The following is a 12424-nucleotide window of genomic DNA, read 5'->3' as shown; positions in this document are numbered from 1 at the left end:
CTGAGTATATAAACAAATTGCTGAAACTCCCTAAATACTGAGTCATAGTAGATGTGTAGGTGATAACACGGAAGGCAGCTTGTTACAGTGTGCAAAGTATGTGTCCCTAACGTTTTACAAAGGATGATCTTGGTGTACCGTGGCAGGTGTGGATTTGTTACGCTCATGCCAACTCTCAAGTCAGTAGAACTAGCAACAAGGCTAGCCTGTGGTAGCATCCAGGGATCAGCTTTGGTTGCCTGGGTTATTTGCTTTGAGAAGCTGCATGTTTCTGACAACTTTAGTTTGCTCCAAGGATTCATTTCTTCTAAGTATATGTATGCTTGCTTCTCTGATGATGGAAACCAAATGTGGATATCAGAGCCTGACTGGTTTGACTTCAATTTTTCATGGATTTGAGTGGGAGTAGGCAGTTGTGCCATGCCTCTGGAAGTCAGGCCTGGTATCACGAAACCTCAGTCGATGCTGTGAGCACGTCATTAGCAGCAAGCCTGGGCCGGGAGCCTCTGGGATATAATCTATTTCCTGACTATGGTGAGCAGGGAGAAGAATTTGCAGGGAAAGAAGAAGAGAATCCTATTATCCATGACTTTTCCCCATCTCTGAAAAAAAAATAATAGTGCCACTAACTGCTGTTTTTAAAGTGAGTGTTTTTTTGGTTTGGTGGCATGTTGTGCAGTTGGTTTCTTCTTTTTTGGTTTTTTTTGGGTGCTTGGTTTTTTTAAGACTGTTCCCTGGAGGTGGACAAAGCTTGACTTCTACAACCTCACTGGAGGAAGAAAAAAGCTTTCTTGCAGACTTAATCTCAGGCCTTTCCCTCTTTATTGCAACCTGTAAAGCTTGCATCTATTTTTGATGAAATGGTTCCAGTTTTGGCAACTGCAAATAGAAATGATGACAGTCAAAGATGCTTTGGAAATTAAGTTACATCTGGAAGCCCTATCTCAAGATTCTAAATTAAGTTTTTATCTTCTTCGTTCTGAAAAATAATTCTATTTAATGTCCTTGGAAGAAGAAACCCATGAAAGTCTTAAGTGTTCTCCTGGTGTAATGAAGAAGGTAAAGGTGAATGAGGAAGCTAATGAAAAGGATCCCTGCATGAAAAGTGAGGGTGTTCTGGGGACTCTAGTTTCTATTAATAAGCAGTCAAAGAAAGTTCATATATGTCTACAGTAAGAAGAATGCCTGTGGAAAGAAAGAACAAAAAAGTAAGTCGTTCCCTTGCAATGAAAAGGTAGGTGGAAAGAGTTGAAATCAAATGAGCATCTCTCAGAAAATTGATTTTGTCTGGGAGGCTTGTTTAAGAATTTGGAAATGTGAGGTGCCAAGGAGGTATTGGAAAGAAAATAATAAACAAGCTTAAAGACAGTTTGGTTGCAATGTAGTGTCAGTTTTAGCAGTTGGTTGGTGAGAAGGAGTATGAAAATAAAAGGTTTAAATTTTCACTATATCATTTGTTTGCTTCTATTTTTCATAAAACAAGAACAAGTGAGGTTGCACAAGGTTTGGAAGAGGATTTTGAATTTTGACAAAGATGGATTGAGTTTCTATGAGGAAGAGCTAGTTTGTGGGAGTGTGTGAGAGTATGTATGCCAAGAATACGATAAACATACATGACTCATACCTGCACAGGAGGGATGCAGGTATACACTACAGTTTGGAAGATAATTTATTGCAACACAGATGCAAATTGATGTACTTTAAGGCCCAATACTAGTAAGGGTTACATGAAATATTTCTTGCATCTCTAGTTGAATGTTCCTTCCACCTTTTTCTGAACACTCATGTTTGCTCTAGGAATAGTTTACTGGGCTTGTTAAATCAGCAACTGTGTTTTGGCAGGCTGCTATTTAAGTCCCTCTGACAATTGCTTCATCTCCTCTGTGTTGTATACTTGGTACATTACTTCTGAAGGAAGCTTTTCTTCTCATCTGTGCCTCCAAATGCTTGGGTTGTGAAGGAAAGACATCGTGGCTTGTGACACTGGAGAAGGCTTTTTAGCTCCTTTTTATTTGCCAGTATGAAGCAGTCTGCTAAGAATGATGAAAATTGGATAAATGCTGTATATCTCTGAGAATAAAAATCTTGAGCACACTTAACACTTCTTATTTTTTTTTGAGATGTTGTAACTGGAGTATACGTAGCTTTTGCTGTACTTGTAGTGCTGGTATGTTGTTTGTTTACCTATCTGGAGTCTCTGGAATAGGTGCTTTTTAGCCCTGTGATAGTGGTGACTATAGAGAATCAGAATGTTAAAAAGATAAACCGTAGTTCTGAATAGCCATTGAATATGGTTGATGAGTCCGAAGTGTTTTTCTCACTTATTTTCACCCCAGGAATCTCTTTATTGCTGTGGATGCAGCTCCAAACTGAGCACTGGGTAGGTCTGACTGCCATCAAGTTTCAGCCTGTTCTGAATAGACTCGCAGTTAGCTGGTGCCCGGTCTAAATAAGCTCTCCTCAGCTTCAGCAGTAGGAAGTTCTATATAATGTGAATTATTATTAAACACACCTAAAGAATTAGTCTAGAATCCGAAGGTTAAGTTTAATAGATGAGGAAGAAAATACTTCAGATTAATGTGGTTTACTTATTTTGTAAGTCACTGAGAGTAAAACCATCAGAAATGCAATATAGCTCAGAAAATCAGAGTTGCTTGAATGATGGTATCTGTTTAATGAGGGTGGAGTTCATAGCTTATGGAATGAAAGTTTTAAAAGACAAATGTAAGACATGGAAATTAAGCTCTCTTTTGGTCTTTGGTTTGTTTACAGCTTTGCTCGGTATTTCTGCAAACAAGCAGTGGTGTAACATTGTCTTTTTCCAGTCTGCTACAGGTGAGCTACTTGCATCCCTTTAGAGGGAAAGAAGACAGGTTAACAAAACTCTACAGGATATGATTGTTTGGTGATACATTTAATTAAGTCATTAGCAGCAGCTAAGAGTAGAAAATACTCCAGGAGATGTTAAAAAACAAAAATTGTGAAATATTTTGTCAAGTTTGAGATGATTTGAGACGCATACTTACCTATCCAAAAATGAGAGCGTTCTAGACAAGAGCATATGTCTTTTCTGCTATACCGCACCCCCCTAAAGCCTGTAGGGAAATGACAGATAAAGTCATTCAGGACTTCAGCTTGCTCATACAACTTCTCAGCTTCTCCTTTTGTTTTCTGCTACGCCTGCCTACCAGGACTCAATATCACCCCTTTTTCAGAATGAGGGGATGTATGTGACTAAGAACTGTGTGTATGTAGCTCTGATCAGCTCAAACTCATACAAGTCTCCCAATAGCTGAACCTTTGCATTCCATTTTTATATAATGTTGAAGAAAAATTATGTATGGTCTGTCTTTGCGAAGAATCATTCAATCAATTCTGATGGCAGCTCTTAATACAGAAATGACTAAGAGTAAATTCTGCATTTGGTTTCTAAGGTAGAAAAGGAAGTCCTCAAATCAGATATTTCACAAGAAAAATAGTTTGGGGGCAATTGCTTGGTGACTGCTATTTTCCGTGTAATTTCAAATGCAGTAGAGCTACCTGCAGGCTTGGTGAGATGACAAATGTAATTTATACCAACACAGTTCACTAGTTGGCTACAGTCACTACTGCATTAACTAGGTAACTACTGTTATAGTTTGTCGAATATGCTACTACCGGTTTTCACTGTAGTCCCAATCCAAAATATTTATCATTCTGTGAGTTGCTGAAAAGCAAATGGCACAGATCAGTTACTACATCTGAAGTGCTAACTGGAAGTGGAATATATCTTCTGAGAAGTCCTTTCCCCCCACCCCCCTTCAAAATATGTCTATCATTCTTACTACCAAGGGGATTGTTTGTTTCCTTCATGACCTTTTATCTGACCAGTATTTGGGGGGCTGTTACTAAACTTAAATGCAGATCAGAGATACCAGAGTCCGGTTCTGGGAGAATAAGGAAGGAAAAGTGCAACGGAGGTATGCTATTCTTTTACTTCCATATGTAGCTAATTTTGTAATAAGTAATCTTGGTTGCAGGTAAGGAAGATATGAGTTCAGAAGTAATGTCTTTTAGTTACTGTATTGTATGAGGTTATTGTTGTCCTGCCCAGCCCCAGTATGGATTTTTTTTCCCCCTACTTGGTAGATAGATCAAGTAAGTCTAAGGATAAGCAGTTTTAATTTTTGCATTACTTAGGCAGCCTGCAGTGAAAGATCAGGTGAAGGAACAGATGCTCTTAACAAATAACATTGGCTAATTGTTTCGCACATGTGCTGTAGGAAGAAATATGAGTCAGATGAAACTGCTGTTCAGAAAGGAATCTATTTTTCTTTTTATTTGAAAGGAAATCATCTTGACTGAGCTTTTAATTGCTGTTGCATTATGTTAGTACACTTATGGCTGTTGGAACCTGGGCAATGTAGTTACAAGACTTGAAATTAAACTGGGGAGCAGACAAATTATCTGAGCTAAAAGATAACTTGGTGTTATGAGCATGACAAACTCATTTCAATTAAACAATGTTAAAATAGTAACTGCAGAGTTCGTACAAACACACGTGGTTTATTTGTATTAACTTTGTTTTAGAACTTGATGTATCATGAGGTTTTGTTTTGTTTTTTTCCTAATCCTTTGAAGTCCTTAAACAAAAGAAAAAAGTAAGTTTGGGCGTGGTGGTTTTGGTGTTTAGTTTTTGTGGTTTTGGTTTTGTTTTTTTTTTTTTTCCTTTTAGTAATTTTATCACCAAATCTTTTGATAAAATTGCTAAAAAAAAAAAAAGCTGCATCTTTGAAGTCGGGAAAGTAGGTACAGATCCGCTTTTTTCTTAAAATGAAAAGGAGCTAGGCACTTAAGACACTTGTGATTCTGGCTTGTACTAGTGTCTTGATGAGGCAGTGTGAAATACAGGCCCTGGCAGAGGCATTACAGGCATAATTTTACTACAAGATCTAAAGAAGTTATTGCCAGCTATGGATGATATTGATGAGGATGCTGAGTAAATCTGAGATTAGAGCATCTTGCCTCTTGGAAGAGCTAAAAGCACCTTATTTTCTGGTCCAGAGTTGGGGAAGATGTTTTACGATGGAGGTGTCCAAATCTCTTGAACTTCTTGCTTAGCCTTATTTAAAATTTAAATGTTTCAAACAAACTCAGGTGTACTTGGCAGCAGTTATATAAATGATTCTCTTTGAAACTGAAATTATCAGCCTTATTGCTAATTGCAAACTTCCAGACTCAGCTGTTTAATCAGCTGACAGTGGTGTTATCTTATAAACAGGAAGTGCACTTAAATCACTTTATACTCCTGCTGCTTCTGAGGCCTGAGTCACATCGGTACCCAGGTTTCGGCAGGGGCTTTCTGAGATGAGTTTGAGTCCTCTTACTGTCTTTCTCTTGGAAAGAAATGGGCAATTAATGTTTTTCTGTATAGATTTGCCTCCCAATATCTTGATGCTCTTTCAGCACACAGAGATTCCCTGTGCTCTGGAAAGGCAGAAGAGTTGCCTCGTTTTTCTGGTGAAACCAGTTCCTGCTGTTTACATACGTAGCTGATCTTGAAAACAGATCTGCGTGCCATCTAAAGTGCCACCACCCATCTAGGTGCACGGAGACAACTGCTTAATCCTAGCAAACAGCTGTGGCCGGGAAAATGACACTAAATTTGGCCCCACTGTGTTCAATTATCTTCTCCTTTCCAGTATTCATATTTAAATGTGATTAAAATGCCTTGAAATGCATTTTTCTGTTTCTTCCTTCAGCTTCCTCGGTAGGGCTGTGCTAGGAGAGGGACCTCTCTTCCCTGCTGTTGGGCGAGTCATTAGCTGTATCTTCAGCCATATGCCCAAGGGGATGGGGTGTGTAGGAGGCTGGGCCTTCAGTGAGCCAGGTGGATGCAGCACAGAGACGCCCGTCCCTTTAGCTCTGAAACTGTATCTGTGTTGTGATAGCTTCTAGGGACCACGCAATCTTCTAGCTGAGGATAGTTGGGTGTTGCCATGAAGCAAAGAGGGGGCTCCACAGCCCCTCGCCACTCATGGTCTATGAGGGGCGAAGCTTATTTGTAGCCCACTGTTTCCGATGTAGTCCTCCTTGTTTCCAGAATGGCTCCCTGCACAGACTGCAGAGCCTGACTTCAAATAGTTCCTCACAAAAATGCAGCAGACATGTCCTAGGTAAGAGAGTCAAAAAGGGTTGGACAGCACAAAGAAAGCAGAATAGATGTGCTGTTCCCCTTCCAGAGCAGGCAGAGAGGTCTGACAGGTATGCAAAGCCCTACATCCCTTGCTTCACTGTGTCTGCTCCTTGCGTATGAAGAACTGGGCCCTGGGCAGCAGGTGAGGGGTGAGTAGTAGTATACTGATTTTGGCAGCTTGGGTGTGCATGAAGCATGCCCTGATCTTTTCTCCCTGCTCTGGAGGTCAGACTGAGAAGGTCTCTTAGCAGGGGCTTGACTTACAAAGAGGCCGAGTCTTGTTCAAGAGTCCACACTGGGTCCACACTGAGTTACCAGGTGTAGATGTACTGTGTCCTTAAGAGTGGTGCACAGTCGATGCATGGGCTGTTGCCTTCAGTGATGTGGAGGGGAGGAGCAGTGGGTGTTGAGTGCTCCATTCCAAGCTGGTGTTTCCCTGGTGATGGTACTTCCCTCTGCCTTCCCTTTTGGGACTTTTGTGGACTTGAAATGACCTATGTGACTGCAGTGTGCCTTCCAAAATCCATTTAGATCATAGTGATTTTAGATTGGAGCTGGGCAGCTCTACTCCCCACCCACTTCTTAAGTTTTCTTTGACCACTTGCTGCAGCATTTGTGTGCATGTTCTGCAAGGCTAGTGTGTTTCAGCCTGTTTTCCAAGCTGGCATGCAAGCAGAAGCTGGCAGAACACTAGTGAGCTCAGCTGGATCGTGTCCAGCACTGGCTCTGAGCAAGTGGGTGAGAGAAGGAGCAGCCATAGAGGCTGCTGGAGTGTTGGCCAGGGATTTGCATGAGTTGGAATAGACGGCAGGCAGCTAGAGGAGGAGGTATGTGTAGGGTGTGTGTGTCTTCTGACTTTGTTAGCTTCACGCTTCAGTTTTATTTCTGAAATGGAGCATATGCTTAGCTCTTCACTGTACATGTCAAACTTGAGATTTTTATATCCAAATTCAAGTTGTTACAAAGTACATTGGCTTCGCAATTAAAATTGCTTTAGAATGCTTATTTGCAGTAAGGAAGTACTGAATACTACACAGCAATTGCTTCAGAATAGTACTACTACAAAGCAATTGCTTTAGAATAAGCAGGGGCTGTTCTCAATCCAAGCTATGTTTTTTACTTTTTTTCAGAGAAAAGTCTATAATACTACAAATGACAAGAGGCTTTCTTATCATTGATAAGAAGGTTATGAGCTTGTTTCCCAAGGACCTTTCTGTAATAGCTTCAGCTGAACCCTGTTTCAGTGAAATGTAAGGCTTGTGAAACTGAGCCAATTCTTTTAGGTACTCATTTTTTAAACTGAAATTCTTTGTTACAAAAGTCTTCCAGATATTTTCTACTATTTTTCTCTAAAGAACATTAAAAAACCAAACCAAAAAACAAAAAAAAACCACACACAAAAGCCAAACAAACCAAACAAAAAAGCTTTAGCTGGTCGTGCAACTTAAAGTTCTCCAAATAAATACCTTTACGTCTTTCATCTTTTAAACATTAAGTCTGAATTTTCTTTCTGCTTAAGAAGGATGCCAAATTTTAAAATTCTTCACAAAAGTTGTACTTTTGTTCTATTTCTAGTTATATAACCTGATATTAGCAGCATAGTTTCCAGTATTTCATATGATGCTAAATTTTCTTGTCTGTCAAAATCGTAATTGTGACAACTTTGTGGATTTTTGTAGGCTTTTTTCCAAACCGTGCTCCAATAGGACTTGATATTTGTACTTACCTAGGCAAAGCTCAAGTATGAGACCTCCTCAAGTATGAGACATCTCAGAAGGATGAGGTGGCTGGTGAGGTGCGGGAGATGCTGAGGCCTTTTTGTTAATGGATTGCAGTCCAGCTCAGTTCATGTCACACTGTGGGGTAAACAGTTGTGATGCAGGTCTCCTGGTCAGTAGTCAACCAGAGCTGTTTTTCAGAAAAGCAGAGTCTTACGTGTCAGGTCAACGATGGCTTGGTGAGGCTGATGTCTGCAGTGGAGCTGGTGAGGGCTGGACTACTGTTGAGGTGCTGTAGGACACGGTGCTTTTGATGCACTAGACCAAGTCTTTAAAATTAATAGGAGTAACCTCCCCTTCAGAGGTACCTAATTCAGTCAGTTTCATGACACTGGGGGTTGGATACTTTGTCAGTGGGCACCCAATATTTCAGAAGCTCTCCATAACAAAATGGTTCTGAGATTTTCTTCCTACATGGATTTTTGGAAGCTATCAGTGTTAGTGGTAAATGATAGTCTGTCTAACATTTTTAGTGTGCCTATCCATGCATCTATGAGAACTAGTTAATAGTAACGCTCACTTCGGGGAGACTCAGGACTCTGTCATTAGCCTTGTTTATGGGATCTCATAGGATTTAAAAAAAAAAAAAAACAAAAACAAACCAACAACAAAAACAAACAAAACCCCCACAAACAACAAAAAAAACCCCAAAACAACAACCAACCAACCAAACCTCTAGAAAATACAGTAGCTTGAGTATTTGCTTGTGACCTGTATTTTAATATCCCTTCCTTGACATTTTACATGCTGTGTTTCCAGTAGAAGGAAGACATAGTTGCACCAAAAAGCTTACTGGATGTGGCTCTGCCTGTACACAGATGCCCCTGAAGGAGAACTGCCATTGGTTTGGTTTGTTTCCTGCTTAGTCACTAAGAAATGTTAAAATCTGTTTCTTCTTCAGCCTCTGCAAATAAGAGGGGGGCTGGACCACAGAAAGGGATGTAATGACCTTAGCGCACAGCCCTGTGCATCCCAGTGGCCCACTGGAAGAGTGCCCTGTGCTTATGAAACTCCACTCTCCAGAGAAGTTAAGGGTGAATGAAGAGCAGCATATGATGAATGTAAGTAAAATAGTCCTGGCTCCTTAAGCTTATCCCCCTCCCACTGTGGCTATGAGGCTGTTTCCATTTCCTTGAGAGCTTTCCAAAAGCAGGCTTCTAGGGAATAAAATGGCTGAGCCAACCCTGGCAAGAGTTACTTGTTTTTCTTTCTTTTTTGTATTGCTTGACATGCCTTGTATGACCTATGAATTAAATACCACCATGTGGATAATCAGGTGTTATCAAATAGCTCCTTATTTAAAAAAAAAAACAAGTGGACACTCTGTACACATCCACTCCCAAAGTGCACAGTGTACTGTACACAGCACAGTAAGTCACCCTTAGTAAGGTGCTGTTGCTTTTCAGGTCCCTGTGAGTGGCTCTTTCCAGGTGCAAGTTTAGTGGTTTTGTGCTTCAAGAGAAAGAAAAGAACATTAAGTTACTGTTAGTAAAGCTTATGAGTACTCAATAATTAAAAGTTTTTTCTGACTGTATTTTTTTCTGTGATTCTGTCGAGAAACGGTTAGTGAACTAGATCACTGTAACAGAGTGGATACAGAGTGTTGGTGACAGGGTAAACAGAGAACGAGTCTGACACTTTCGAAATACATCCTCGTGCTTGTTTTCAGAAGAAATGGAAAGCTGTGCCCTAGAACTGTGAAAAGGGAGACTGGTAGTCATGTGAATGTGAGCTTCCACTGTGATTTTGTGCCTTAAAGCAAATGTGAGTCAGATTTGTGTGTTTGCATGGACTCCTGCAATGCTACATCCAGCTCTCAAGCAGCACATTGAAAATAGGAGAGCATTCAGAAGAGCCATGAGAAAGAGTCTGAAAAAATATTTTTGCTGATAGACTTGAGAAGCTTAATTCCTACCCCAAAAGAAGATATGGGGTAACTTGCTCACAATCTGAAAATAATTCACAAAGTGAATGTAAGAATAACCAACAGACCCACTAGAAGAATTGTCCATTAGGGGTGACTTTCCATTTAAGAAGGTAAAACATTTTTTAATTTCCCAAATAGAAATTTGGTCACTGCTGCTTTGGTTTTAAAGCAGAAGCTAAACTGCGCGATAGCTGTGGCTTGTATGTTATAGATGAGATTGGATGGTCATAATGAACTTTTCTGGACTGAAGGAATGGCTGCAGTGGGGTCAACATTTCTCTGATGGAAAGGTTTGTCAGACTCTGCACACTTTACAGGTAGCCTCAGTAGAGAGACTGTCTTCTCAGAGTGCCATGGGAGTTGTTCTTGTGTTTGTAGATAAGTCTGTCTGAATCTTTTCTGGAGTGTGTGAAGTCTTAAGTTTGCTACATGAGGCTTTTGTTCAGGGCTGTTAACTTAGCTCTTTCCTAGCCTAGTGAGGCTTTAGGCTCGCTGAAAATGGAGTGTTGTTTTGTTTTGTTTGTTTTTCTCATTGTGTGTGTGGTGGGGTGTTTTTCTTTTTTTTTCTTTTTTTTAAAATTTCTCTCTTACCACATGAGTTTCAAGAATACTTGTAGTCTAAAGTAGTCTTTTTATATAAAATCAAACTCCTCTCTGACTGTGTGGTGTTCTTCTGGAGGCTGTTTTCTTCTTTCTCTTAATGCTAAGCGGGATTTTAGATGAATGTGAAGAGGGCAGAAAAAAATGCATTCTTCACTAGAAATGCAATCTTTTTTGCTAGGATATTTAATGTTTGTTTAAATGTGCTAGGGTAATATTAAAATATTTTCATCCTCAACTTACTAATATCTCCAAGTTTGTTTTTGACTGTGTCTAGGAACTTCATAGGAAAGTAGAGGTCAAGCTCTTCTTTCTTTCTGGAATAGCACATCAGGTGGTGTTTAAGTGGGATGTAGAGATAGTGGCATGGATTTGCTTGCCTTGTAGACAAAGGAGCAAAGCCATGAGTCTCATTTGCCATATTTTGATGGTTAAGTGAGATTTCTGAACATAAAAGGGGAGTAGGTTGGGCAGCTTGCTTATAGGCTTGTTTGATTGTGGGGCCCCACTCATTTGGTGGTAACTGATACGAAGACTGAAGTTCAGTGGGAGGCATGTGTACATCTCTTAAAATGGGATAATATCAGAGTTGTATTACTCTAGTGATGAGGTCAACTTACCTGCATTCTCAGCTGTCTGTTTTCATAGCTGCATGTCGAAACTATAGAATGCAAATTGTCAGGTAACCTGTGGTTTTTGTGGTGTCTCAAAACAAGGGGAAAGTGCTAACATAGAAAATGCAAAATTATTACTGTCGTTAGCAAATGTTAAAAAATGTACACACTGTTCTGTTGGGGTTGATTGACTATTTGCATGCTTAGTGATATGTGCAATCAAATAATTTCCTAATGATTAGCATTTTTGCTGTACTCCTGGGAGAAGGTGTAGCTTAATTTTCCTCTGCAGTTTGCTAAATGGCTCAAATTATTTGCAGTGTCCACACTTTGAAGATGTAAATGTGAAGGGAAGCTGTTTTTCATCAGGCTTCTATCATATAAATAACTCAGCTTAGCCTTATTTAGGTTAACTTTTTTATTTTGGAATATGACTTTATATAGTTGGACTCTGGTCCATTTCTAAACAAGGTATGAGAATCACTTGGTTATGTGTCTTCAAGTAGTACCTGGTTCTTACATAACTGTATTCTGTAAAACTTTCTGGATGATGCTGAAGTTTTTCTGCTTATGCTATTTTACAGGTTTCTGGTATATTTTGTGGCTTCAGATAAAGAATGCTAATATGTTGTTGGCTGGACTTAATAATTTTCTTGATGATTAAATATAGCATACCCATAAATGCCTAAGATTATCCTCAGGAGAAGTGTTTGCCTGATGACTTACAATTAAACTTAGAAATATGCATGTGCTAAAAATGATTTGCTGTTTTCATCTCTTAAATGCCATTCTACAGCCTAATTTATGCCTTCCTTCTTTTAATATTTGGTGTTGAGTTTTGTAACCCGGAGGTGTGTCAACTTGCCTCAAATGCTGCCACATCTTGGGTATTATAACAGTGATTATGAGAGATGCTGTATTCAGAGGAATGGGAATGCCTTGTTTTTTTCACTTTAAGGACATTGATAATGCCAGTAGTGTTAGAATTGCCCTGGTTGTTTCCCAAGTCCCTTGAGTGATCTCTTGATCACCAAGCCACATACTGAATACATAATAGCTGCAGATTTAAGTGACCTAGTTTTCATACAAAGTAAGGAAAAGATAAGGTTAAAAACTTCCAGTGTGCTCACTTTTTTTCTACTGACTAGATAAGGATTCAGAGCAGGCTCTCTATAAATGTCCTAAGAGCTCAGTAGAAATCTACAATTAATAAGAAGATTCCTTGTAGCTTGTTAGTCACCCATGACAAAGAACACTTCTAAATGCCAGCAAGGGTTTCTCAGACAAGCAGGTTTTATAATCTAGAAAAATTCATTTTCTGAATAAAACT

The 12424-nt window shown here is 39.6% G+C and overlaps 1 protein-coding gene across 11 annotated transcripts in view; it reads left to right on the top strand.

The window, feature by feature from the left end:
• Nucleotides 1–12424, top strand: part of GRAMD1C (GRAM domain containing 1C) — a 56377-nt gene that overhangs the window by 4802 nt on the left and 39151 nt on the right. Inside the window, exons 1-2 of one of the 11 annotated variants that reach the window (XM_065647772.1) lie at nucleotides 2783–2835; nucleotides 8855–9014. The exons of 9 other annotated variants lie outside the window; for them this stretch is intronic. In XM_065647772.1, coding sequence (XP_065503844.1) covers nucleotides 8898–9014 — 117 coding nt within the window. In that variant the 5' untranslated portion in view covers nucleotides 2783–2835; nucleotides 8855–8897. Of the gene's footprint in view, nucleotides 1–2782; nucleotides 2836–8854; nucleotides 9015–12424 lie in introns of those variants that run through there. One more of the 11 variants, XM_065647770.1, reaches the window with a different exon arrangement.

This window comes from Caloenas nicobarica, chromosome 1, assembly GCF_036013445.1.
Source record: "Caloenas nicobarica isolate bCalNic1 chromosome 1, bCalNic1.hap1, whole genome shotgun sequence".
Taxonomy (NCBI): Eukaryota; Metazoa; Chordata; class Aves; order Columbiformes; family Columbidae; genus Caloenas; species Caloenas nicobarica.
The sequence above is the reverse complement of the archived record's forward strand: the minus strand, read 5'-3'. Positions and strand labels throughout refer to the sequence as shown.